The sequence below is a fragment of the Penaeus vannamei genome, chromosome 5, assembly GCF_042767895.1.
Source record: "Penaeus vannamei isolate JL-2024 chromosome 5, ASM4276789v1, whole genome shotgun sequence".
Lineage (NCBI taxonomy): Eukaryota > Metazoa > Arthropoda > Malacostraca > Decapoda > Penaeidae > Penaeus > Penaeus vannamei.
The window spans coordinates 19,556,392-19,582,046 of record NC_091553.1 but is presented as its reverse complement, the minus strand read 5'-3'; the positions used below and the strand labels follow the sequence as shown (position 1 = coordinate 19,582,046).

General features: G+C 45.3%; 9 protein-coding genes across 9 annotated transcripts in view; all 9 read left to right on the top strand.

Annotated features, from left to right (window-relative positions):
• The window catches only part of LOC138861757 (uncharacterized), an 8,400-nt gene extending 4,095 nt beyond the window's left edge, over positions 1-4,305 (top strand). The window contains exons 2-5 of the mRNA XM_070121583.1: positions 1,422-1,572; positions 1,896-2,077; positions 2,818-3,410; positions 3,772-4,305. Coding sequence (XP_069977684.1) covers positions 1,422-1,572; positions 1,896-2,077; positions 2,818-3,410; positions 3,772-4,305 — 1,460 coding nt within the window. The remainder of the gene's footprint in view (positions 1-1,421; positions 1,573-1,895; positions 2,078-2,817; positions 3,411-3,771) is intronic.
• Positions 4,306-5,630: 1,325 nt separating this feature from the next.
• On the top strand, positions 5,631-9,366 carry LOC138861756 (uncharacterized). The gene is made up of 9 exons (XM_070121582.1): positions 5,631-5,730; positions 5,856-6,034; positions 6,335-6,453; positions 6,543-6,697; positions 7,132-7,371; positions 7,457-7,515; positions 7,753-7,938; positions 8,089-8,469; positions 9,040-9,366. The coding sequence occupies exons 1-9, from the start codon at positions 5,631-5,633 to the stop codon at positions 9,364-9,366; spliced, it is 1,746 nt and encodes a 581-aa protein (XP_069977683.1).
• A 1,323-nt stretch (positions 9,367-10,689) lies between these two features.
• LOC138861755 (uncharacterized) lies at positions 10,690-14,653 on the top strand. The gene is made up of 7 exons (XM_070121581.1): positions 10,690-10,867; positions 10,966-11,116; positions 11,473-11,636; positions 12,479-12,660; positions 12,930-13,375; positions 13,732-13,912; positions 14,240-14,653. The coding sequence occupies exons 1-7, from the start codon at positions 10,690-10,692 to the stop codon at positions 14,651-14,653; spliced, it is 1,716 nt and encodes a 571-aa protein (XP_069977682.1).
• A 337-nt stretch (positions 14,654-14,990) lies between these two features.
• Positions 14,991-15,590, top strand: LOC138861754 (uncharacterized). Its single transcript, XM_070121580.1, has 2 exons — positions 14,991-15,138; positions 15,235-15,590. The coding sequence occupies exons 1-2, from the start codon at positions 14,991-14,993 to the stop codon at positions 15,588-15,590; spliced, it is 504 nt and encodes a 167-aa protein (XP_069977681.1).
• A 105-nt stretch (positions 15,591-15,695) lies between these two features.
• On the top strand, positions 15,696-16,442 carry LOC138861753 (uncharacterized). Its single transcript, XM_070121579.1, has 2 exons — positions 15,696-15,886; positions 16,055-16,442. Exons 1-2 carry the CDS (start codon positions 15,696-15,698, stop codon positions 16,440-16,442), a joined length of 579 nt encoding a protein of 192 aa, XP_069977680.1.
• A 493-nt stretch (positions 16,443-16,935) lies between these two features.
• LOC138861752 (uncharacterized) lies at positions 16,936-17,536 on the top strand. Its single transcript, XM_070121577.1, has 2 exons — positions 16,936-17,123; positions 17,302-17,536. Exons 1-2 carry the CDS (start codon positions 16,936-16,938, stop codon positions 17,534-17,536), a joined length of 423 nt encoding a protein of 140 aa, XP_069977678.1.
• Positions 17,537-18,514: 978 nt separating this feature from the next.
• LOC138861751 (uncharacterized) lies at positions 18,515-19,500 on the top strand. Its single transcript, XM_070121576.1, has 2 exons — positions 18,515-19,131; positions 19,260-19,500. The coding sequence occupies exons 1-2, from the start codon at positions 18,515-18,517 to the stop codon at positions 19,498-19,500; spliced, it is 858 nt and encodes a 285-aa protein (XP_069977677.1).
• A 1,713-nt stretch (positions 19,501-21,213) lies between these two features.
• On the top strand, positions 21,214-21,600 carry LOC138861750 (uncharacterized). Its single transcript, XM_070121575.1, has one exon. It carries the CDS (start codon positions 21,214-21,216, stop codon positions 21,598-21,600), a length of 387 nt encoding a protein of 128 aa, XP_069977676.1.
• An 86-nt stretch (positions 21,601-21,686) lies between these two features.
• On the top strand, positions 21,687-23,729 carry LOC138861748 (myb-like protein V). Its single transcript, XM_070121574.1, has 3 exons — positions 21,687-21,786; positions 22,277-22,490; positions 23,516-23,729. Exons 1-3 carry the CDS (start codon positions 21,687-21,689, stop codon positions 23,727-23,729), a joined length of 528 nt encoding a protein of 175 aa, XP_069977675.1.
• Positions 23,730-25,655: the final 1,926 nt, after the last annotated feature.

The window sequence follows — 25,655 nt, the reverse complement described above, 5'->3', positions numbered from 1 at the left end:
CCCCTATACCTATAAAAGAGTCCGAAAACCCCCCTATCCCTTTGAAAGAGGCCGAAAAAAACCAATCCCTTTGAATGAGTCCGAAACATCCTCTATCCTTTTAAAAAAGTCCGAAACACCCCTAATCCCTTTGAGAGTCCGAAACCCCCCCTATCCCTATGAAAGAGTCTGAAACACCTATCCCTATAAAAGAATCCGAAAAAACACCTATCCCCTTGAAAGAGTCTGAAAAACCTCCTATCCATTTGAAGTTCGAAAACCCCCTATCCCCTTGAAAGAGTCCGAAATCCCCTCCATCTCCTTAAAAGAGTCCGAAACACTCCCTATCCCTTTGAAACAGTCCGACACACCCCCTATCCCTTTCAAAGAGTCCGAAACACCCCCTATCCTTTTGAAAGAGTCCGAAACACCCCTTATCCCCTTGAGAGTCCGACACCCCCCTATCCCTTTGGAAGAGTCCGAAACACCCCTATCCATGTGTAAAAGTCCCTTTGAAATATTCCGAAACACTCCCTATCCCCTTGAAAGAGTCCGAAACAGCCCCTACCCCTTTGAAAGACTCCGAAATACCTTCTATACTCTTGAAAGAGTCCGAAACACCCCCTATCCATTTGAGAGAGTCCGAAACACCCCTTTCCATTTGAAAGAGTCCGAAACACCCCCTTTCCCTTTGAAAGAGTCCGAAACACCCCAATCCCTTTGAAAGAGTCCGAAACACCCCATATCCCCTTGAAACAGTCCGAAACACCCCTTTCCCTTTGAAAGAGTCCGAAACACCCCAATCCCTTTGAAAGAGTCCGAAACACCCCTTATCCCTTTGAAACAGTCAGAAAAAAACCATATTCCCTTAAAAGAGTCCGAAAAAAAAACAATCCCTTTGAAAGATTCTGAAACACCCCAAATCCCTTTGAAACAGTCCGAAAAAAACCCTATCCCATTTGAAAAGTCCAAAACAACCCCTATCCCTTTGAAACAGTCCGAAAACACCCCACATTCCCTTGGAAGAGTCGAAACACCCCCTATCCCTTTGAAACAATGCGAAACACCCCCTATCCCTTGGAAAGAGTCTGAAACACCCCCTATCCCTATAAAAGATTCCGAAAAAACCCCTTTCCCCTTGAAAGAGTCCGAAACACCCCAAATCCCTTTGAATGAGTCCGAAACACCACTATCCCTTTGAAAGAGTCCGAAACACCCCATATCCCTTTGGAAGAGTCCGAAACACCACTATCCATTTGAAAGAGTCCGAAACACCCCCTATCCCTTTGAAAGAGTCCGAAACACCCCCTATCCCCTTGAAAGAGTCCGAAACACTACTTGACCCTTTGAAGAGTCCGAAACACCACTTAACCCTTTGAAAGAGTCCGAAATACGCCCAATCCCTTGGAAAGAGTCCGAAACACCCCATATCCCTTTGAAAGAGTCCGAAACACCCCATATCCCTTTGGAAGAGTCCGAAACACCCCCTATCCCATTGGAAGAGTCCGAAACACCCCCTATCCCTTTGGAAGAGTCCGAAACACCCCCTATCCCTTTGGAAGAGTCCGAAACACCCCGTATCCCGCTGAAAGGGTCCGAAACACCCCCTATCCCTTTGGAAGAGTCCGAAACACCCCGTATCCCTCTGAAACAGTCCAAAACACCCCCTATCCTTTTTAAATAATCTGAAACACCCTTAATCCTTTTGAAATAGTCTGAAACACCCCCTATCCCTTTGAAAGAGTCCGAAACACCCCCTATCCCTATGAAAGAGTCCGAAATACCCCCTATCCCTTTGAGAGAGTTCGAAATACCCCTTTCACTTTGAAATAGAAAAAAAAAACTATTCCCTTGAATGATTCCGAAACACCCTATCCATTTGAAAGACTCTGAAAGACTCCGAATCCGTTTAAAAGAGTCCGAAACATCCCCTATCCATGTGTAAAAGTCCGAAAAAAACGTGTCCTCTTGAAAGAGTCCGAAAACCCCCCTATCCCCTTGAAAGAGTCCGAAACACCTCCAATACCTTTGAAAGAGTCCGAAACACTCCTATCCCTTGAAAGTGTCCGAAAACCCCCCTATCCCTTTGAAAGAGTCGGTAACACTCCCTATCACTATAAGGGAGTCGGAAACACCCCCTATCCCTTTGAACGAGTCCGAAACACCCCCAATCCCTTTCAAAGAGTCCGACACCCCTAATCCCTTTGAGAGAGTCCGAAAAACCCCCTATCCCTATGAAAGAGTTTGAAACACATCCTATCCCTATAAAAGAGTCCGAAACACCCCTTATCCCTTTGAGAGAGTCCGAAACACCCCTTATCCCTTTGAAAGAGTCCGAAACACCCTAAATCCTTTGAACAAGTCCGAAAAACCCCCTATCCCTTTGAAAGAATCCAGAAAAAGCCCTATCCATTTGACAGAGTCCGAAAAAAACCCTATCCCTTTGAAGGAATCCGGAACACGCCCTATCCCTCTGAAAGAGTCCGAAACACCACTTAACCCTTTGAAAGAGTCCGAAATACCCCCAATCCCTTGGAAAGAGTCCGAAACACCACTATCCCTTTGAAAGAGTCCGAAACACCCCCTATCCCTTTGGAAGAGCCTGAAACACCCCCAATCCCTTTGAGAGAGTCCGAAAAAAATCTATCTCCTTGAAAGAGTCCGAAACACCCCCAATCCCTTTGAAAGAGTCCGAAACACCCCTATCTCTATAAAAGAGTCCGAAACACCCCCAATCCTTTTGAAAGAGTCCGAAACACACCCTATCTCTATAAAAAAAATCCGAAAGACCCCCTATCCCTTTGGAAGAGCCTGAAACACCCCCTATCCCTTTGAAAGAGTCCGAAACACCCATTATTCCCTTCGAAAGAGTCCAAAACACCCCTATCCCTTTGAAAGAGCCCGAAACATCCCCTATCCCCTTGAATGACTCCGAAACAGCCCCTATCCCTTCGATAGAGTCCGTTGAACCAACTATCTCTTTGAAAGAGTCCAAAACACCCCCTATCCCCTTGAAAGAAGCCGAAACATCCCCAATCCCTATGAAAGAGTGTGAAACACCCCCTATCCCTATGAAAGAGTCCGAAACACCAACAATCCCCATAAAAGAGTTCGAAACATCCCCTATCCCCTTGAATGACTCCGAAACACCCCCTATCCCTTCGATAGAGTCCGTTGAACCAACTATATCTTTGAAAGAGTCCAAAACACCCCCTATCCCCTTGAAAGAAGCCGAAACATCCCCAATCCCTATGAAAGAGTGTGAAACACCCCCTATCCCTATGAAAGAGTCCGAAACACCAACAATCCCCATAAAAGAGTTCGAAACACCCCCTATCCCCTTGAAAGAAGCCGAAACATCTCCAATCCCTTTGAAAGAGTCCGAAACACCCACAGTCCCTATAAAAGAGTCCAAAACACAGTTTCAAAGAGTCTGAAATAATCATATACATTTGAAAGAGTCCGAAACACCCCCTATACCTTTGAAAGAGTCCGAAACATCCCCCATCCCTTTGAAAGAGTCCGAAACACCCTCTATCCCTTTGAAAGAGTTCGAAACACCCCTATCCCTTTGATTTGAAAGAGTCCGAAACACCACATATCCCTTTGAAAGAGTCCGAAAAACCCCCTTTCCCTTTGAAAGAGTTCGAAACACCCCCTTTTCCTTTGAAAAAGTCCGAAACACCCCCTATCCCTTTTGAAGAGCCTGAAACACCCCCAATCCCTTTGAGAGAGTCCGAAAAAAATCTATCTCCTTGAGAGAGTCCGAAACACCCCCAATCCCTTTGAAAGAGTCCGAAAAAAATCTATCTCCTTGAAAGAGTCCGAAACACCCCCAATCCCTTTGAAAGAGTCCGAAACACCCCTATCTCTATAAAAGAGTCCGAAACACCCCCAATCCTTTTGATAGAGTCCGAAACACCCCCTATCCCTATAAAAAAATCCGAAAGACCCCCTATCCCTTTGGAAGAGTCCGAAACAACCCCTATCCCTTCGAAAGAGTCCGAAAAAACTATTCCCTTGGAAGAGTCCGAAATACCCCCTATCTCTTCAAAAGAGTCCGAAACACCCCCTATCCCCTTGAATGATTCCGAAACATCCCCTATCCCCTTGAATGATTCCGAAACATCCTCTACCCCCTTGAAAGAGTCCGACACACCCCTTATTCCCTTGAAAGAGTCCGAAAACCCCCCAATCCCTTTGAAAGAGTCCGAAACGCCCCCTATACCCTTGAAAGAGTGTGAAACACCCCCTATCCCTATGAAAGATTCCGAAACACCAACAATCCCTATAAAAGAGTCCAAAACACCGTTTCAAAGAATCTGAAATAATCTTATACATTTGAAAGAGTCCGAAACACCCCCTATCCACGTGAAAGAGTCCGAAACACCCCGTATCCCTTTGGAAGAGTCCGAAAACCCCCCTACCCCTTTGAAAGAGACCGAAACACTCCCTATCCCTTTTGAAAGAGTCCGAAACACCCCCTGTCCCCTTGAAAGAGTCCGAAACACCCCTATCCCCTTGAAGGAGTCCGAAAACCCCCTATCCCTTTGAAAGAGTCCGAAACACCCCATTATCCCCTTGAAAGAGTCCGAAAAAAACTTATCCCTTTGAAAGAGTCCGAAACACCCACTATCCTTTTGAAAGACTCCGAAACACCCCCAATCCCCTTGAAAGAGTCCGAAACACCCCCTATCCCTTTGAAAAAGCCCGAAAAAACCCTATCCCTTTAAATGAGACCGAAACACCCCTATACACTTGAACGAGTCCGAAACACCCCCAATCCTTTTGAACGAATCCGAAACTCCCCCTATTCTTTTGCAAGAGTCCGAACCCCCCTATCCCTTTGAAAGAATCCAGAACACGCCCTATTCTTTTGAAACAGTACGAAACCTCCCCTATCCCTTTGATAGATTCCGGAAAAACCCTATCCCTTCAAAAGAGTCCGAAAAAAACCCTATCCCCTTGAAAGAGTCCGAAACACCCCCAATCTCTTTGAAAGAGTCCGAAACACCCCTATCCCTTTGAAAGAGTCCGAAACACCCCTATCGCTTTGAAAGAGTCCGGAAAACTCACTATCCCCTTGAAAGAGTTCGAAACACCCCCTATCCCTTTGAAAAAGACCGAAAAAAACGTATCCCTTTAAATGAGACCGAAACACCCCAATACACTTGAACGAGTCCGAAACACCCCCAATCCTTTTGAAAGAATCCGAAACTCCCCCTATTCTTTTGCAAGAGTCCGAACCCCCCTATCCCTTTGAAAGAGTCCGAAACACCCCCTATCCCTTTGAAAGAATCCAGAACACGCCCTATCCTTCTGAAACAGTACGAAACCTCCCCTATCCCTTCAAAAGAGTCCGAAAAAAACCCTATCCCCTTGAAAGAGTCCGAAACACCCCTATCCCTTTAAAAGAGTCCGAAACACCCCTATCGCTTTGAAAGAGTCCGGAAAACTCACTATCCCTTTGAAACAGTCCGAAACACCCCTAATCCCTTCTAAAGTGTCCGAAACACCCCCTATCCCTATAAAAATGAGAATCCGAAAAAAACCCTTATCCCTATAAAATAGTCCGAAACAACCCCTATCCCTTTCAACGAGGCCGAAACACCCCTATCCCTTTGAATGAATCCGAAACACCCCCTATCCCTATGAAAGAGTCTGAAACACCCCCTATCCCTATGAAAGAGTCCGAAACACCCACAATCCTTATAAAAGAGTCCGAAACACCCCCTATCCCTTTGAAAGAGTGTGAAACACCCCCTATCCCTATGAAAGATTCCGAAAGACCAACAATCCCTATAAAAGAGTCCAAAGAATCTGAAATAATCTTATACATTTGAAAGAGTCCGAAACACCCCCTATACCTTTGAAAGCGTCCGAAACACCCCCTATCCCTTTGAAAGAGTTTGAAACACCCCCTATCCCCTTGAAAGAGTCCGACACACCCCATATCCCTGTGGAAGAGTCCGAAAAAGCCTCTACCCCTTTGAAAGAGTCCGAAACACCCCCTATCCCTTTTGAAAGAGTCCGAAACACCCCTATCCATTTGAAAGTGTCCGAAACACCCCCTTTCCTTTTGAAACAGTCCGAAACACCCCTATCCCTTTTGAAAGAGTCCGAAACACCCCTATCCCTTTGAAAGAGTCCGAAACACCCCCTATCTCTTTGAAATAGTCCGAAACACCCCCTATCCATTTGAAAGAGTCCGAAACACCCCCTATTCCCTTGAAAAAGTCCGAAACACCCCCTATCCCTTTGAAAGAGTCCGAAACACCCCTATCCCTTTGAAAGAGTCCAAAACACCCCCTATCCGTTTCAAAGAATCTGAAATAATCTTATACATTTGAAAGAGTCCGAAACACCCCCTATACCTTTGGAAGAGTCCGGAACACCCCCTATCCTTTTGAAAGAGTCCGAAACACCCCCTATCCACGTGAAAGAGTCCGACACACCCCGTATCCCTTTGAAAGAGTACGAAACACACCCTCTCCCTTTGAAAGAGTCCGAAACACCCCTAATCCTTTTGAAAGAGTCCGATACACCCCATATCCCTTTGAAAGAATCCGAAACACTCCCTATCCCCTTGAACGAGGCCGAAACACCCCTAATCCTTTTGAAAGAGTCCGAAACACCCCCAATCCCTTTGAAAGAGTTCGAAACATCCCTAATCCCTTTGAAAGAGTTCCAAACACCCCCAATCCCTTTGAAAGAGTCGGTAACACTCCCTATCACTATAAGGGAGTCGGAAACACCCCCTATCCCTTTGAACGAGTCCGAAACACCCCCAATCCCTTTCAAAGAGTCCGACACCCCTAATCCCTTTGAGAGAGTCCGAAAAACCCCCTATCCCTATGAAAGAGTTTGAAACACATCCTATCCCTATAAAAGAGTCCGAAACACCCCTTATCCCTTTGAAAGAGTCCGAAACACCCCTTATCCCTTTGAAAGAGTCCGAAACACCCCTTATCCCTTTGAAAGAGTCCGAAACACCCCCTATCCCCTTGAAAGAGTGTGAAACACCCCCTATCCCTATGAAAGATTCCGAAAGACCAACAATCCCTATAAAAGAGTCCAAAACACCGTTTCAAAGAATCTGAAATAATCTTATACATTTGAAAGAGTCCGAAACACCCCCAATCCCCTTGAAAGAGTCCGAAACAATCCCTATCCCCTTGAGCGAGTGTGAAACACCCCCTATCCCCTTGAAAGAGTCCGAACCCCCTATCCCTTTGAAAGAGTCCGAAACAATCCCTATCCCCTTGAACGAGGCTGAAACACCCCCTATCCCCTTGAAAGAGTCCGAAACACCCCCTATCCCTTTGAAAGAGTCCGAACCCCCTATCCCTTTGAAAGAGTCCGAAACACCCCCCTATCCCTTTGAAAGAGTCGGTAACACTCCCTATCACTATAAGGGAGTCGGAAACACCCCCTATCCCTTTGAACGAGTCCGAAACACCCCCAATCCCTTTCAAAGAGTCCGACACCCCTAATCCCTTTGAGAGAGTCCGAAAAACCCCCTATCCCTATGAAAGAGTTTGAAACACATCCTATCCCTATAAAAGAGTCCGAAACACCCCTTATCCCTTTGAGAGAGTCCGAAACACCCCTTATCCCTTTGAAAGAGTCCGAAACACCCCTTATCCCTTTGAAAGAGTCCGAAACACCCTAAATCCTTTGAACAAGTCCGAAAAACCCCCTATCCCTTTGAAAGAATCCAGAAAAAGCCCTATCCATTTGACAGAGTCCGAAAAAAACCCTATCCCTTTGAAGGAATCCGGAACACGCCCTATCCCTCTGAAAGAGTCCGAAACACCACTTAACCCTTTGAAAGAGTCCGAAATACCCCCAATCCCTTGGAAAGAGTCCGAAACACCCACAATCCCCTTGAAAGAGTCCGAAACACCCCCTATCCCTTTGGAAGAGCCTGAAAAAAACCCAATCCCTTTGAAAGAGTACGTTTGAAACACCCCCAATCCCTACAAAAGAGTCCGAAACACCCCCAATCCTTTTGAAAGAGTCCGAAACACACCCTATCTCTATAAAAAAAATCCGAAAGACCCCCTATCCCTTTGGAAGAGCCTGAAACACCCCCTATCCCTTTGAAAGAGTCCGAAACACCCATTATTCCCTTCGAAAGTCCAAAACACCCCTATCCCTTTGAAAGAGCCCGAAACATCCCCTATCCCCTTGAATGACTCCGAAACACCCCCTATCCCTTCGATAGAGTCCGTTGAACCAACTATCTCTTTGAAAGAGTCCAAAACACCCCCTATCCCCTTGAAAGAAGCCGAAACATCCCCAATCCCTATGAAAGAGTGTGAAACACCCCCTATCCCTATGAAAGAGTCCGAAACACCAACAATCCCCATAAAAGAGTTCGAAACACCCCCTATCCCCTTGAAAGAAGCCGAAACATCTCCAATCCCTTTGAAAGAGTCCGAAACACCCACAGTCCCTATAAAAGAGTCCAAAACACAGTTTCAAAGAGTCTGAAATAATCTTATACATTTGAAAGAGTCCGAAACACCCCCTATACCTTTGAAAGAGTCCGAAACATCCCCCATCCCTTTGAAAGAGTCCGAAACACCCTCTATCCCTTTGAAAGAGTTCGAAACACCCCTATCCCTTTGATTTGAAAGAGTCCGAAACACCACATATCCCTTTGAAAGAGTCCGAAAAACCCCCTTTCCCTTTGAAAGAGTTCGAAACACCCCCTTTTCCTTTGAAAAAGTCCGAAACACCCCCTATCCCTTTTGAAGAGCCTGAAACACCCCCAATCCCTTTGAGAGAGTCCGAAAAAAATCTATCTCCTTGAAAGAGTCCGAAACATCCCCAATCCCTTTGAAAGAGTCCGAAAAAAAATCTATCTCCTTGAAAAAGTCCGAAACACCCCCAATCCCTTTGAAAGAGTCCGAAACACCCCTATCTCTATAAAAGAGTCCGAAACACCCCCAATCCTTTTGATAGAGTCCGAAACACCCCCTATCCCTATAAAAAAATCCGAAAGACCCCCTATCCCTTTGGAAGAGTCCGAAACAACCCTTATCCCTTCGAAAGAGTCCGAAAAAACCTATCCCCTTGGAAGAGTCCGAAATACCCCCTATCCCTTCAAAAGAGTCCGAAACACCCCCTATCCCCTTGAATGATTCCGAAACATCCCCTATCCCCTTGAATGATTCCGAAACATACTCTACCCCCTTGAAAGAGTCCGACACACCCCTTATTCCCTTGAAAGAGTCCGAAAACCCCCCAATCCCTTTGAAAGAGTCCGAAACGCCCCCTATACCCTTGAAAGAGTGTGAAACACCCCCTATCCCTATGAAAGATTCCGAAACACCAACAATCCCTATAAAAGAGTCCAAAACACCGTTTCAAAGAATCTGAAATAATCTTATACATTTGAAAGAGTCCGAAACACCCCCTATCCACGTGAAAGAGTCCGAAACACCCCGTATCCCTTTGGAAGAGTCCGAAAACCCCCCTACCCCTTTGAAAGAGACCGAAACACTCCCTATCCCTTTTGAAAGAGTCCGAAACACCCCCTGTCCCCTTGAAAGAGTCCGAAACACCCCTATCCCCTTGAAGGAGTCCGAAAACCCCCTATCCCTTTGAAAGAGTCCGAAACACCCCATTATCCCCTTGAAAGAGTCCGAAAAAACTTATCCCTTTGAAAGAGTCCGAAACACCCACTATACTTTTGAAAGACTCCGAAACACCCCCAATCCCCTTGAAAGAGTCCGAAACACCCCCTATCCCTTTGAAAAAGCCCGAAAAAACCCTATCCCTTTAAATGAGACCGAAACACCCCTATACACTTGAACGAGTCCGAAACACCCCCAATCCTTTTGAACGAATCCGAAACTCCCCCTATTCTTTTGCAAGAGTCCGAACCCCCCTATCCCTTTGAAAGAATCCAGAACACGCCCTATTCTTTTGAAACAGTACGAAACCTCCCCTATCCCTTTGATAGATTCCGGAAAAACCCTATCCCTTCAAAAGAGTCCGAAAAAAACCCTATCCCCTTGAAAGAGTCCGAAACACCCCCAATCTCTTTGAAAGAGTCCGAAACACCCCTATCCCTTTGAAAGAGTCCGAAACACCCCTATCGCTTTGAAAGAGTCCGGAAAACTCACTATCCCCTTGAAAGAGTTCGAAACACCCCCTATCCCTATGAAAAAGACCGAAAAAAACGTATCCCTTTAAATGAGACCGAAACACCCCAATACACTTGAACGAGTCCGAAACACCCCCAATCCTTTTGAAAGAATCCGAAACTCCCCCTATTCTTTTGCAAGAGTCCGAATCCCCCTATCCCTTTGAAAGAGTCCGAAACACCCCCTATCCATTTGAAAGAATCCAGAACACGCCCTATCCTTCTGAAACAGTACGAAACCTCCCCTATCCCTTCAAAAGAGTCCGAAAAAAACCCTATCCCCTTGAAAGAGTCCGAAACACCCCTATCCCTTTAAAAGAGTCCGAAACACCCCTATCGCTTTGAAAGAGTCCGGAAAACTCACTATCCCTTTGAAACAGTCCGAAACACCCCTAATCCCTTCTAAAGTGTCCGAAACACCCCTATCCCTATAAAAATGAGAATCCGAAAAAAACCCTTATCCCTATAAAATAGTCCGAAACAACCCCTATCCCTTTCAACGAAGCCGAAACACCCCTATCCCTTTGAATGAATCCGAAACACCCCCTATCCCTATGAAAGAGTCTGAAACACCCCCTATCCCTATGAAAGAGTCCGAAACACCCACAATCCTTATAAAAGAGTCCGAAAAACCCCCTATCCCCTTGAAAGAGTGTGAAACACCCCCTATCCCTATGAAAGATTCCGAAAGACCAACAATCCCTATAAAAGAGTCCAAAACACCCCCTATCCGTTTCAAAGAATCTGAAAAAATCTTATACATTTGAAAGAGTCCGAAACACCCCCTATACCTTTGAAAGTGTCCGAAACACCCCCTATCCCTTTGAAAGAGTTTGAAACACCCCCTATCCCCTTGAAAGAGTCCGACACACCCCATATCCCTGTGGAAGAGTCCGAAAAAGCCTCTACCCCTTTGAAAGAGTCCGAAACACCCCCTATCCCTTTTGAAAGAGTCCGAAACACCCCTATCCATTTGAAAGAGTCCGAAACACCCCCTTTCCTTTTGAAAGAGTCCGAAACACCCCTATCCCTTTTGAAAGAGTCCGAAACACCCCTATCCCTTTGAAAGAGTCCGAAACACCCCCTATCTCTTTGAAATAGTCCGAAACACCTCTTATCCATTTGAAAGAGTCCGAAACACCCCCTATTCCCTTGAAAAAGTCCGAAACACCCCCTATCCCTTTGAAAGAGTCCGAAACACCCCTATCCCTTTGAAAGAGTCCAAAACACCCCCTATCCGTTTCAAAGAATCTGAAATAATCTTATACATTTGAAAGAGTCCGAAACACCCCCTATACCTTTGAAAGTGTCCGAAACACCCCCTATCCCTTTGAAAGAGTCCGAAACACCCCCTATCCACGGTCTGAAACACCCACAATCCTTATAAAAGAGTCCGAAACACCCCCTATCCCCTTGAAAGAGTGTGAAACACCCCCTATCCCTATGAAAGATTCCGAAAGACCAACAATCCCTATACAAGAGTCCAAAACACCCCCTATCCGTTTCAAAGAATCTGAAATAATCTTATACATTTGAAAGAGTCCGAACCCCCCTATCCCTTTGAAAGAGTCCGAAACACCCCCAATCCCCTTGAAAGAGTCCGAAACACTCCCTATCCCCTTGAACGAGGCCGAAAACCCCCCTATCCCTTTGAAAGAGTCCGAACCCCCGATCCCTTTGAAAGAGTCCGAAACACCCCCTATCCCTTTGAAAGAATCCAGAACACGCCCTATCCTTCTGAAACAGTACGAAACCTCCCCTATCCCTTCAAAAGAGTCCGAAAAAAAACCTATCCCCTTGAAAGAGTCCGAAACACCCCTATCCCTTTAAAAGAGTCCGAAACACCCCTATCGCTTTGAAAGAGTCCGGAAAACTCACTATCCCTTTGAAACAGTCCGAAACACCCCTAATCCCTTCTAAAGTGACCGAAACACCCCCTATCCCTATAAAAATGAGAATCCGAAAAAAACCCTTATCCCTATAAAATTGTCCGAAACAACCCCTATCCCTTTCAACGAGGCCGAAACACCCCTATCCCTTTGAATGAATCCGAAACACCCCCTATCCCTTTGAAAGAGTCTGAAACACCCCCTATCCCAATGAAAAAGACCGAAACACCTATCCCTATAAAAGAGACCGATACACCCTCAATTCCCTTGAAAAGAGTCTGAAACATCCCCTATCCCTATGAGAGAGTCCGAAAGACCAACAATCCCTATAAAAGAGTCCAAAACACCACCTATCCGTTTCAAAGAATCTGAAATAATCTTATACATTTGAAAGAGTCCGAAACACCCCCTATACATTTGAAAGTGTCCGAAACACCCCCTATCCCTTTGAAAGAGTTTGAAACACCCCCTATCCCCTTGAAAGAGTCCGACACACCCCATATCCCTGTGGAAGAGTCCGAAAAAGCCTCTACCCCTTTGAAAGAGTCCGAAACACCCCCTATCCCTTTTGAAAGAGTCCGAAACACCCACAATCCTTATAAAAGAGTCCGAAACACCCCCTCTCCCCTTGAAAGAGTGTGAAACACCCCCTATCCCTATGAAAGATTCCGAAAGACCAACAATCCCTTTGAAAGAGTCCGAAACACCCCCTATCTCTTTGAAATAGTCCGAAACACCCCCTATCCATTTGAAAGAGTCCGAAACACCCCCTATTCCCTTGAAAAAGTCCGAAACACCCCCTATCCCTTTGAAAGAGTCCGAAACACCCCTATCCCTTTGAAAGAGTCCAAAACACCCCCTATCCGTTTCAAAGAATCTGAAATAATCTTATACATTTGAAAGAGTCCGAAACACCCCCTATACCTTTGGAAGTGTCCGGACCACCCCCTATCCTTTTGAAAGAGTCCGAAACACCCCCTCTCCACGTGAAAGAGTCCGACACACCCCGTATCCCTTTGGAAGAGTCCGAAAACCCCCCTATCCCTTTGAAAGAGTCCGAACCCCCTATCCCTTTGAAAGAGTCCGAAACACCCCCTATCCCTTTGAAAGAGTCCGAAACACCCCTTATCCCCTTGAACGAGGCCGAAACACCCCCTATCCCTATGAAAGAGTCCGAAACACCCACAATCCTTATAAAAGAGTCCGAAACACCCCCTATCCCCTTGAAAGAGTGTGAAACACCCCCTATCCCTTTGAAAGAGTTTGAAACACCCCCTATCCCCTTGAAAGAGTCCGACACACCCCATATCCCTGTGGAAGAGTCCGAAAAAGCCTCTACCCCTTTGAAAGAGTCCGAAACACCCCCTATCCCTTTTGAAAGAGTCCGAAACACCCCTATCCATTTGAAAGAGTCCGAAACACCCCCTTTCCTTTTGAAAGAGTCCGAAACACCCCTATCCCTTTTGAAAGAGTCCGAAACACCCCTATCCCTTTGAAAGAGTCCGAAACACCCCCTATCTCTTTGAAATAGTCCGAAACACCTCTTATCCATTTGAAAGAGTCCGAAACACCCCCTATTCCCTTGAAAAAGTCCGAAACACCCCCTATCCCTTTGAAAGAGTCCGAAACACCCCTATCCCTTTGAAAGAGTCCAAAACACCCCCTATCCGTTTCAAAGAATCTGAAATAATCTTATACATTTGAAAGAGTCCGAAACACCCCTATACCTTTGAAAGTGTCCGAAACACCCCCTATCCCTTTGAAAGAGTTTGAAACACCCCCTATCCCCTTGAAAGAGTCCGACACACCCCATATCCCTGTGGAAGAGTCCGAAAAAGCCTCTACCCCTTTGAAAGAGTCCGAAACACCCCCTATCCCTTTTGAAAGAGTCCGAAACACCCCTATCCATTTGAAAGAGTCCGAAACACCCCCTTTCCTTTTGAAAGAGTCCGAAACACCCCTATCCCTTTTGAAAGAGTCCGAAACACCCCTATCCCTTTGAAAGAGTCCGAAACACCCCCTATCTCTTTGAAATAGTCCGAAACACCCCCTATCCATTTGAAAGAGTCCGAAACACCCCCTATTCCCTTGAAAAAGTCCGAAACACCCCCTATCCCTTTGAAAGAGTCCGAAACACCCCTATCCCTTTGAAAGAGTCCAAAACACCCCCTATCCGTTTCAAAGAATCTGAAATAATCTTATACATTTGAAAGAGTCCGAAACACCCCCTATACCTTTGGAAGAGTCCGGAACACCCCCTATCCTTTTGAAAGAGTCCGAAACACCCCCTATCCACGTGAAAGAGTCCGACACACCCCGTATCCCTTTGGAAGAGTCCGAAAACCCCCCTATCCCTTTGAAAGAGTCCGAACCCCCTATCCCTTTGAAAGAGTCCGAAACACCCCCAATCCCCTTGAAAGAGTCCGAAACACTCCCTATCCCCTTGAACGAGGCCGAAACACCCCCTATCCCTATGAAAGAGTCCGAAACCCCCACAATCCTTATAAAAGAGTCCGAAACACCCCCTATCCCCTTGAAAGAGTGTGAAACACCCCCTATCCCTATGAAAGATTCCGAAAGACCAACAATCCCTATAAAAGAGTCCAAAACACCGTTTCAAAGAATCTGAAATAATCTTATACATTTGAAAGAGTCCGAACCCCCCTATCCCTTTGAAAGAGTCCGAAACACCCCCAATCCCCTTGAAAGAGTCCGAAACAATCCCTATCCCCTTGAACGAGGCCGAAAAAAACCCTATCCCCTTGAAAGAATGTGAAACACCCCCTATTCCCTTGAAAGAGTCCGAACCCCCTATCCCTTTGAAAGAGGCTGAAACACCCCCTTTCCCTTTGAAAGAGTCCGAACCCCCTATCCCTTTGAAAGAGTCCGAAACACCCCCAATCCCCTTGAAAGAGTCCGAAACACTCCCTATCCCCTTGAACGAGGCCGAAACACCCCCTATCCCTATGGAAGAGTCTGAAACACCCACAATCCTTATAAAAGAGTCCGAAACACCCCCTATCCCCTTGAAAGAGTGTGAAACACCCCCTATCCCTATGAAAGATTCCGAAAGACCAACAATCCCTATACAAGAGTCCAAAACACCTCCTATCCGTTTCAAAGAATCTGAAATAATCTTATACATTTGAAAGAGTCCGAACCCCCGTATCCCTTTGAAAGAGTCCGAAACACCCCCAATCCCCTTGAAAGAGTCCGAAACACTCCCTATCCCGTTGAACGAGGCCGAAAACCCCCCTATCCCTTTGAAAGAGTCCGAACCCCCTATCCCTTTGAAAGAGTCCGAAACACTCCCTATCCCCTTGAACGAGGCCGAACCACCCCCTATCCCTATGAAAGAGTCTGAAACACCCCCTATCCCTATGAAAGAGTCCGAAACACCCCCTATTCCCTTGAAAAAGTCCGAAACACCCCCTATCCCCTTGAAAGAGTCCGAAACGCCCCCTATACCCTTGAAAGAGTGTGAAACACCCCCTATCCCTATGAAAGATTCCGAAAGACCAACAATCCCTATAAAAGAGTCCAAAACACCGTTTCAAAGAATCTGAAATAATCTTATACATTTGAAAGAGTCCGAAACACCCCCAATCCCTTTGAAAGAGTCCGAAACACTCCCTATCCCCTTGAACGAGGCCAAAACACCCCCTATCCCTATGAAAGAGTCTGAAACACCCCCTATCCCTATGAAAGAGTCCGAAACACCCACAATCCTTATAAAAGAGTCCGAAACACCCCATATCCCCTTGAAAGAGTGTGAAACACCCCCTATCCCTTTTGAAAGAGTCCGAAACACCCACAATCCTTATAAAAGAGTCCGAAACACACCCTATCCCCTTGAAAGAGTGTGAAACACCCCCTATCCCTATGAAAGATTCCGAAAGACCAACAATCCCTATAAAAGAGTCCAAAACACCGTTTCAAAGAATCTGAAATAATCTTATACATTTGAAAGAGTCCGAAACACCCCCTATACCTTTGAAAGAATCCGAAACACCCCCTATCCCTTTGAAAGAGTTCGAAAAAACCCCTATCCCCTTGAAAGAGTTCGAAACACCCCCTATCCCTTTGAAAGACTTCGAAAAAACCCCTATCCCCTTGAAAGAGTTCGAAACACCCCCAATCCCCTTGAAAGAGTCCGAAACACCCCTATCTCCTTGAACGAGGCCGAAACACCCCCTATCCCTTTGAATGAATCCGAAACACCCCCTATCCCTATGAAAGAGTTTGAAACGCCCCCTATCCCTATGAAAGAGTCCGAAACACCCACAATCCTTATAAAAGAGTCCGAAACACCCCCTATCCCCTTGAAAGAGTGTGAAACACCCCCTATCCCTATGAAAGATTCCGAAAGACCACCAATCCCTATAAAAGAGTCCAAAACACCGTTTCAAAGAATCTGAAATAATCTTATACACTTGAAAGAGTCCGAAACACCCCCTATCCCTTTGAAAGAGTTTGAAACACCCCCTTTCCCCTTGAAAGAGTCCGACACACCCCATATCCCTTAGGAAGAGTCCGAAAAAGCCTCTACCCCTTTGAAAGAGTCCGAAACACCCCCTATCCCTTTTGAAAGAGTCCGAAACACCCCTATCCCTTTTGAAAGAGTCCGAAACACCCCTATCCCTTTGAAAGAGTCCGAAACACCCCCTATCCCTTTGAAAGAGTCCGAAACACCCCCTATTCTTTTGAAAAAGTCCGAAACACTCCCTATCCCTTTGAAAGAGTCCGAAACACCCCTATCCCTTTGAAAGAGTCCAAAACACCCCCTATCAGTTTCAAAGAATCTGAAATAATCTTATACATTTGAAAGAGTCCGAAACACCCCCTATACCATTGGAAGAGTCCGGAACACCCCCTATCCTTTTGAAAGAGTCCGAAACACCCCCTATCCACATGAAAGAGTCCGACACACCCCGTATCCCTTTGGAAGAGTCCGAAAACCCCCATACCCCTTTGAAAGAGACCGAAACACTCCCTATCCCTTTTGAAAGAGTCCGAAACACCCCGTCTCCCCTTGAAATAGTCCGAAACACCCCTATCCCCTTGAAAGAGACCAACACACCCCCTATCCCTTTGGAAGAGTCCGAAACACCCCCTACCCCTTTGAAAGAGTCCGAAACACTCCCTATCCCTTTTGAAAGAGTCCGAAAAACCCCTATCCCTTTTGAAAGAGTCCGAAACACCCCTATCCCCTTGAAGGAGTCCGAAAACCCCCTATCCCTTTGAAAGAGTCCAAAACACCCCTTATCCCCTTGAAAGAGTCCGAAAAAAACCTATCCCTTTGAAAGAGTCCGAAACACCCACTATCCTTTTGAAAGAGTCCGAAACACCCCCAATCCCCTTGAAAGAGTCCGAAACACCCCCGATCCCTTTGAAAGAGTCTGAAACACCCCTTATCCCCTTAAAAGAGTCCGAAACACCCCCTATCCCTTTGAAAGAGTCTGAAACACCCCCTATCCCTTTGAAAAAGCCCGAAAAAACCGTATCCCTTTAAATGAGACCGAAACACCCCTATCCACTTGAACGAGTCCGAAACACCCCCAATCCCTATGAAAGAGTCCGAAACTCCCCCAATTCTTTTGCAAGAGTCCGAACCCCCCTATCCCTTTGAAAGAGTCCGAAACACCCCCTATCCCTCTGAAAGAATCCAGAACACGCCCTATCCTTTTGAAACAGTACGAAACCTCCCCCATCCCTTTGAAAGATTTCGGAAAAACCCTATCCCTTCAAAAGAGTCCGAAAAAAACCCTGTCCCCTTGAAAAAGTCCGAAACACCCCCAATCTCTTTGAAAGAGTCCGAAACACCCCTATCCCTTTGAAAGAGTCCGAAACACCCCTATCGCTTTGAAAGAGTCCGGAAAATTCACTATCCCCTTGAAAGAGTCCGAAACACCCCCTATCCCTTTGAAAAAGCCCGAAAAAACCCTATCCCTTTAAATGAGACCGAAACACCCCTATACACTTGAACGAGTCCGAAACACCCCCAATCCTTTTGAAAGAATCCGAAACTCCCCCTATTCTTTTGCAAGAGTCCGAACCCCCCTATCCCTTTGAAAGAGTCCGAAACACCCCCTATCCCTTTGAAAGAATCCAGAACACGCCTTATCCTTCTGAAACAGTACGAAACCTCCCCTATCCCTTTGAAAGATTCCGAAAAAAACCCTATCCCCTTGAAAGAGTCCGAAACACCCCCAATCTCTTTGAAAGAGTCCGAAACACCCTTATCCCTTTAAAAGAGTCCGAAACACCCCTATCGCTTTGAAAGAGTCCGGAAAACTCACTATCCCCTTGAAAGAGTCCGAAACACCCCCTATCCCTTTGAAAAAGCCCGAAAAAAACCTATCCCTTTAAAAGAGTCCGAAACACCCCTATCGCTTTGAAAGAGTCCGGAAAACTCACTATCCCTTTGAAACAGTCCGAAACACCCCTAATCCCTTCTAAAGTGTCCGAAACACCCCCTATCTCTATAAAAATGAGAATCCGAAATAACCCTTATCCCTATAAAATAGTCCGAAACAACCCCTATCCCTTTCAACGAGGCCGAAACACCCCTACCCCTTTGAAAGAGTCCGAAACACTCCCTATCCCCTTGAACGAGGCCGAAACACCCCCTATCCCTATGAAAGAGTCTGAAACACCCCCTATCCCTTTGAAAGAGTCCGAAACACCCACAATCCTTATAAAAGAGTTCGAAACACCCCTTATCCCTTTGAAAGAGTGTGAAACACCCTCTATCCCTATGAAAAACTATCCTCTTGAAAGAGTCCGAAACACCCCCTATCCCTTTGAAAGAGTCCATCCTCTTGAGAGTTCGAACCCCCCTATCCCTTTGAAAGAGTCCGAAACACCCCCAATCCCCTTGAAAGAGTCCGAAACACTCCCTATCCCCTTGAACGAGGCCGAAACACCCCCTATCCCAATGAAAGAGTCTGAAACACCCCCTATCCCTATGAAAGAGTCCGAAACACCCACAATCCTTATAAAAGAGTCCGAAACACCCCCTATCCCCTTGAAAGAGTGTGAAACACCCCCTATCCCTATGAAAGATTCCGAAAGACCAACAATCCCTATAAAAGAGTCCAAAACACCGTTTCAAAGAATCTGAAATAATCTTATACATTTGAAAGAGTCCGAAACACCCCCTATACCTTTGAAAGAGTCCGAAACACACCCTATCCCTTTGAAAGAGTTTGAAACACCCCCTATCCCCTTGAAAGAGTCCGACACACCCCATATCCCTTTGGAAGAGTCCGAAGCACCCTCTACCCCTTTGAAAGAGTCCGAAACACCCCCCTATCCCTTTTGAAAGAGTCCGAAACACCCACAATCCTTATAAAAGAGTCCGAAACACCCCCTATCCCCTTGAAAGAGTGTGAAACACCCACTATCCCTATGAAAGATTCCGAAACACCAACAATCCCTATAAAAGAGTCCAAAACACCGTTTCAAAGAATCTGAAATAATCTTATACATTTGAAAGAGTCCGAAACACCCCCTATACATTTGAAAGAGTCCGAAACACCCCCTATCCCTTTGAAAGAGTTTGAAACACCCCCTATCCTCTTGAAAGAGTCCGACACACCCCATATCCCTTTGGAAGAGTCCGAAACACCCTCTACCCCTTCGAAAGAGTCCGAAACACCCCCTATCCCTTTTGAAAGAGTCCGAAACACCCCTATCCCTTTTGAAAGAGTCCGAACCACCCCCTCTCCCCTTGAAAGAGTCCGAAACACCCCTATCCCCTTGAAAGAGACCAACACACCCCCTATCCCTTTGGAAGAGTCCGAAACACCCCCTACCCCTTTGAAAGAGTCCGAAACACTCCCTATCCCTTTTGAAAGAGTCCGAAACACCCCTATCCCTTTTGAAAGAGTCCGAAACACCCCTATCCCTTGAAGGAGTCCGAAAACCCCCTATCCCTTTGAAAGAGTCCGAAACACCCCTTATCCCCTTGAAAGAGTCCGAAAAAACCCTATCCCTTTGAAAGAGTCCGAAACACCCACTATCCTTTTGAAAGAGTCCGAAACACCCCCAATCCCCTTGAAAGAGTCCGAAACACCCCCGATCCCTTTGAAAGAGTCTGAAACACCCCTTATCCCCTTAAAAGAGTCCGAAACACCCCCTATCCCTTTGAAAGAGTCTGAAACACCCCCTATTCCTTTGAAAAAGCCCGAAAAAACCCTATCCCTTTAAATGAGACCGAAACACCCCTATCCACTTGAACGAGTCCGAAACACCCCCAATCCTTTTGAAAGAATCCGAAACTCCCCCAATTCTTTTGCAAGAGTCCGAACCCCCCTATCCCTTTGAAAGAGTCCGAAACACCCCCTATCCCTCTGAAAGAATCCAGAACACGCCCTATCCTTTTGAAACAGTACGAAACCTCCCCCATCCCTTTGAAAGATTCCGGAAAAACCCTATCCCTTCAAAAGAGTCCGAAAAAAACCCTGTCCCCTTGAAAAAGTCCGAAACACCCCCAATCTCTTTGAAAGAGTCCGAAACACCCCTATCCCTTTGAAAGAGTCCGAAACACCCCTATCGATTTGAAAGAGTCCGGAAAACTCACTATCCCCTTGAAAGAGTCCGAAACACCCCCTATCCCTTTGAAAAAGCCCGAAAAAAACCTATCCCTTTAAATGAGACCGAAACACCCCTATACACTTGAACGAGTCCGAAACACCCCCAATCCTTTTGAAAGAATCCGAAACTCCCCCTATTCTTTTGCAAGAGTCCGAACCCCCCTATCCCTTTGAAAGAGTCCGAAACACCCCCTATCCCTTTGAAAGAATCCAGAACACGCCTTATCCTTCTGAAACAGTACGAAACCTCCCCTATCCCTTTGAAAGATTCCGAAAAAAACCCTATCCCCTTGAAAGAGTCCGAAACACCCCCAATCTCTTTGAAAGAGTCCGAAACACCCTTATCCCTTTAAAAGAGTCCGAAACACCCCTATCGCTTTGAAAGAGTCCGGAAAAATCACTATCCCCTTGAAAGAGTCCGAAACACCCCCTATCCCTTTGAAAAAGCCCGAAAAAAACCTATCCCTTTAAAAGAGTCCGAAACACCCCTATCGCTTTGAAAGAGTCCGGAAAACTCACTATCCCTTTGAAACAGTCCGAAACACCCCTAATCCCTTCTAAAGTGTCCGAAACACCCCCTATCCCTATAAAAATGAGAATCCGAAAAAACCCTTATCCCTATAAAATAGTCCGAAACAACCCCTATCCCTTTCAACGAGGCCGAAACACCCCTATCCCTTTGAAAGAGTCCGAAACACTCCCTATCCCCTTGAACGAGGCCGAAACACCCCCTATCCCTATGAAAGAGTCTGAAACACCCCCTATCCCTATGAAAGAGTCCGAAACACCCACAATCCTTATAAAAGAGTCCGAAACACCCCTTATCCCCTTGAAAGAGTGTGAAACACCCTCTAACCCTATGAAAGAGTCCGAAAAAAACTATCCTCTTGAAAGAGTCCGAAACACCCCCTATCCCTTTGAAAGAGTCCGAAACACCCCCTATCCCTTTGAAAGAGTCCGAACCCCCCTATCCCTTTGAAAGAGTCCGAAACCCCCCCAATCCCTTTGAAAGAGTCCGAAACACTCCCTATCCCCTTGGACGAGGCCGAAACACCCCCTATCCCAATGAAAGAGTCTGAAACACCCCCTATCCCTATGAAAGAGTCCGAAACACCCACAATCCTTATAAAAGAGTCCGAAACACCCCCTATCCCCTTGAAAGAGTGTGAAACACCCCCTATCCCTATGAAAGATTCCGAAAGACCAACAATCCCTATAAAAGAGTCCAAAACACCGTTTCAAAGAATCTGAAATAATCTTATACATTTGAAAGAGTCCGAAACACCCCCTATACCTTTGAAAGAGTCCGAAACACCCCCTATCCCTTTGAAAGAGTTTGAAACACCCCTTATCCCCTTGAAAGAGTCCGACACACCCCATATCCCTTTGGAAGAGTCCGAAACACCCTCTACCCCTTTGAAAGAGTCCGAAACACCCCCTATCCCTTTTGAAAGAGTCCGAAACACCCACAATCCTTATAAAAGAGTCCGAAACACCCCCTATCCCCTTGAAAGAGTGTGAAACACCCCCTATCCCTATGAAAGATTCCGAAAGACCAACAATCCCTATAAAAGAGTCCAAAACACCGTTTCAAAGAATCTGAAATAATCTTATACATTTGAAAGAGTCCGAAACACCCCCTATACCTTTGAAAGCGTCCGAAACACCCCCTATCCCTTTGAAAGAGTTTGAAACACCCCCTATCCCCTTGAAAGAGTCCGACACACCCCATATCCCTTTGGAAGAGTCCGAAACACCCTCTACCCCTTTGAAAGAGTCCGAAACACCCCCTATCCCTTTTGAAAGAGTCCGAAACACCCACAATCCTTATAAAAGAGTCCGAAACACCCCTTATCCCCTTGAAAGAGTGTGAAACACCCCCTATCCCTATGAAAGATTCCGAAACACCAACAATCCCTATAAAAGAGTCCAAAACACCGTTTCAAAGAATCTGAAATAATCTTATACATTTGAAAGAGTCCGAAACACCCCCTATACCTTTGAAAGAGTCCGAAACACCCCCTTTCCCTTTGAAAGAGTTTGAAACACCCCCTATCCCCTTGAAAGAGTCCGACACACCCCATATCCCTTTGGAAGAGTCCGAAATACCCTCTACCCCTTTGAAAGAGTCCGAAACACCCCCCTATCCCTTTTGAAAGAGTCCGAAACACCCCTATCCCTTTTGAAAGAGTCCGAAACACCCCTATCCCTTTGAAAGAGTCCGAAACACCCCCTATCCCTTTGAAAGAGTCCGAAACACCCCTATCCCTTTGAAAGAGTCCAAAACACCCCCTATCCGTTTCAAAGAATCTGAAATAATCTTATATATTTGAAAGAGTCCGAAACACCCCCTATCCCCTTGAAAGAGTCCGAAACACCCCTATCCCCTTCAAAGAGTCCGACACCCCCTATCCCTTTGGAAGAGTCCGAAACACCCCCTATCCCTTTTGGAAGAGTCCGAAACACCCCCTGTCCCCTTCAAAGAGTCCGAAACACCCCCTATCCATTTGAAAGAGTCCGAATCACCCCTTATCCATTTGAAAGAGTCCGAAACACCCCCGTTCCCTTTAAAAAAGTCCGAAACACCCCTTATCCCTATGAAAGAGGCCGAAACACCCCTATCCCTTTGAAAGAGTCCGAAACACCCCTATCCATATGAGAGTCCGAAACACCCATCCCTTTGAGAGTCCGAAACACCCCCTATCCCTTTTGAAAGAGTCTGAAACACCCCTATCCCTTTGAATGAATCCGAAACACCCCCTATACCTTTGAAAGAGTCCGAAACACCCCCAATCCCTTTGAAAGAGTCCGAAACACACCCTATCCCCTTGAACGAGGCCGAAACACCCCTATCCCTAGGAAAGAGTGTGAAACACCCCCTATCCCTTTGAAAGAGTCCGAAACACACCCTATCCCCTTGAACGAGGCCGAAACACCCCCTATCCCTATGAAAGAGTCCGAAACACCCACAATCCTTATAAAAGAGTCCGAAACACCCCTATCCCCTTGAAAGAGTGTGAAACACCCCCTATCCCTATGAAAGAGTCCGAAACGTCAACAATCCCTATAAAAGAGTCCAAAAAAAACCCTATCCGTTTCAGAGTCTGAAATAATCTTATACATTTGAAAGAGTCCGAAACACCCCCTATCCCCTTGAAAGAGTCCGAAACACCCCCTATCCCTTTGAAAGAGTCCGAAACACCCCCTATCCATTTAAAAGTCCGAAACACCCCCTATCCCTTTGAAAAAGTCCGAAACACCCCCTATCCCTTTGAAAGAGTCCGAAACACCCCTATCCCTTTGAAAGAGTCCGAAACACCCCTATCCATTTGAAAGAGTCCGAAACACCCCCTATCCCTGTGAGAGTCCGAAACACCCACTATTCCTTTGAAAGAGTCCGAAACACCCCCAATCCCCTTGAAAGAGTCCGAAACACCCCCAATCCCCTTGAAAGAGTGTGAAACACCCCGTATCCTCTTGAAAGAGTCCGAAACACCCCCTATCACTTTGAAAGAGTCCGAAACACCCTTTATCCCTTTTACAGAGTCCGAAATAACCTTAATCCCTTTAAAAGTCCGAAAAAACCCTATCCCTTTGATACTGAAATTGAAATTGAAACAGTTTATTTAGCCATAAATAGTAATACAGATAATGTGGGTACATTTAGTGTTGTATAAAACGTGGCTCAGCCTTTTGAGAGCGAAACTCTCTTGAAAAGGCTGTTGATTAACAAAGTATGTACAAAGAATTTGGGTCATGTTCATCAGTTATATTGATGGGTACCCAGAATGAAATATACAGGAGACAATATAGACAAATACATTGGTCATACATTACAACGGCAGAGACAAGTCAGTAAAATATACTATACAGAACATGGAATCAAATACAAAGACGAGATAATAATGGTAGATAATGTAGTTTAAGGATCAAGTATCAGAATATGTTTGGTTATGAATATTATTTATACAGTATTTTACTCTACATTGTTATAGTTATATTTGGCCACGAAGTATTGCTTGAGAGTCTTTTTGAACGCTTCAAAGGTAGGTTTATTCCTCAGATTTTCGGGGAGAGTGTTCCAGATCTTTGGACCACGGTAATCTATAACTGTCTTTGACTGAGACGAGTTACAAAATGGGAGTTGGAGAAGCGAAGCATTTCTTAAAGCATATTGACTATTATTGCGATAATTAAACATTGTGTTATCTGGGCATCTTAGACATTTAAAAACGTATGTGGCAGAACAGTAATCGTTCAGTTCATAAAATTTTAATATATTTAGTTCTCTGAAAGCTGCTTTGGTGTGGCCATACCTGTGCAGGCGAGCAATGCATCTTATGATTTTCTTCTGAGCAATAAACAGACATTTGAGGCGATTCTTGGGGACTCCACTCCATACAACATTACAATAAGTAAGATGAAGATATATCAACGAATAATATATCTGTTTGAAGGCTTCGGTGGATAACCAATCAATCAATTTTATCAATTGTTTATTTATTAAAGTGTCACGATATATTTACAATCAAATATAAAACAATACAATTCAATACATTAAATTGCGTGTATCCAGTCCATTAGGACTTACCCAGACACTATCTGATGAAAAGTAAATCTAAAATCAATTGCATAAAACATACATAAAAACATTGACTATACATAAAAAAACATTAATTCAAGTTTAAAACTCCATGCAATACATTATTATTATTATTATTATTAATCTTAAGATCATGCTATTTTTAATTATGAACATTTTCTTTTGGAAAAAGCTGCTGCAATGAAATTTATTGAATCCATCAAAATTTTACCGTCATTTAATTTAAAAACAAATTCTGAGCGTGACTGATTTTGTTTTCTAATATGCATAATTTGAGTTTTCGATTTGTTTACATTGAGTCTCCATCGTTTACACCAGCTATTTAGAATTGAGATGAGGTTTTGCAAATCTGATTCAGCCTCAGCCAAAAGAACAACATCATCTGCATAAAGTAGGAGTGAGATAGTTACACCATGGAAATCTACACCGAT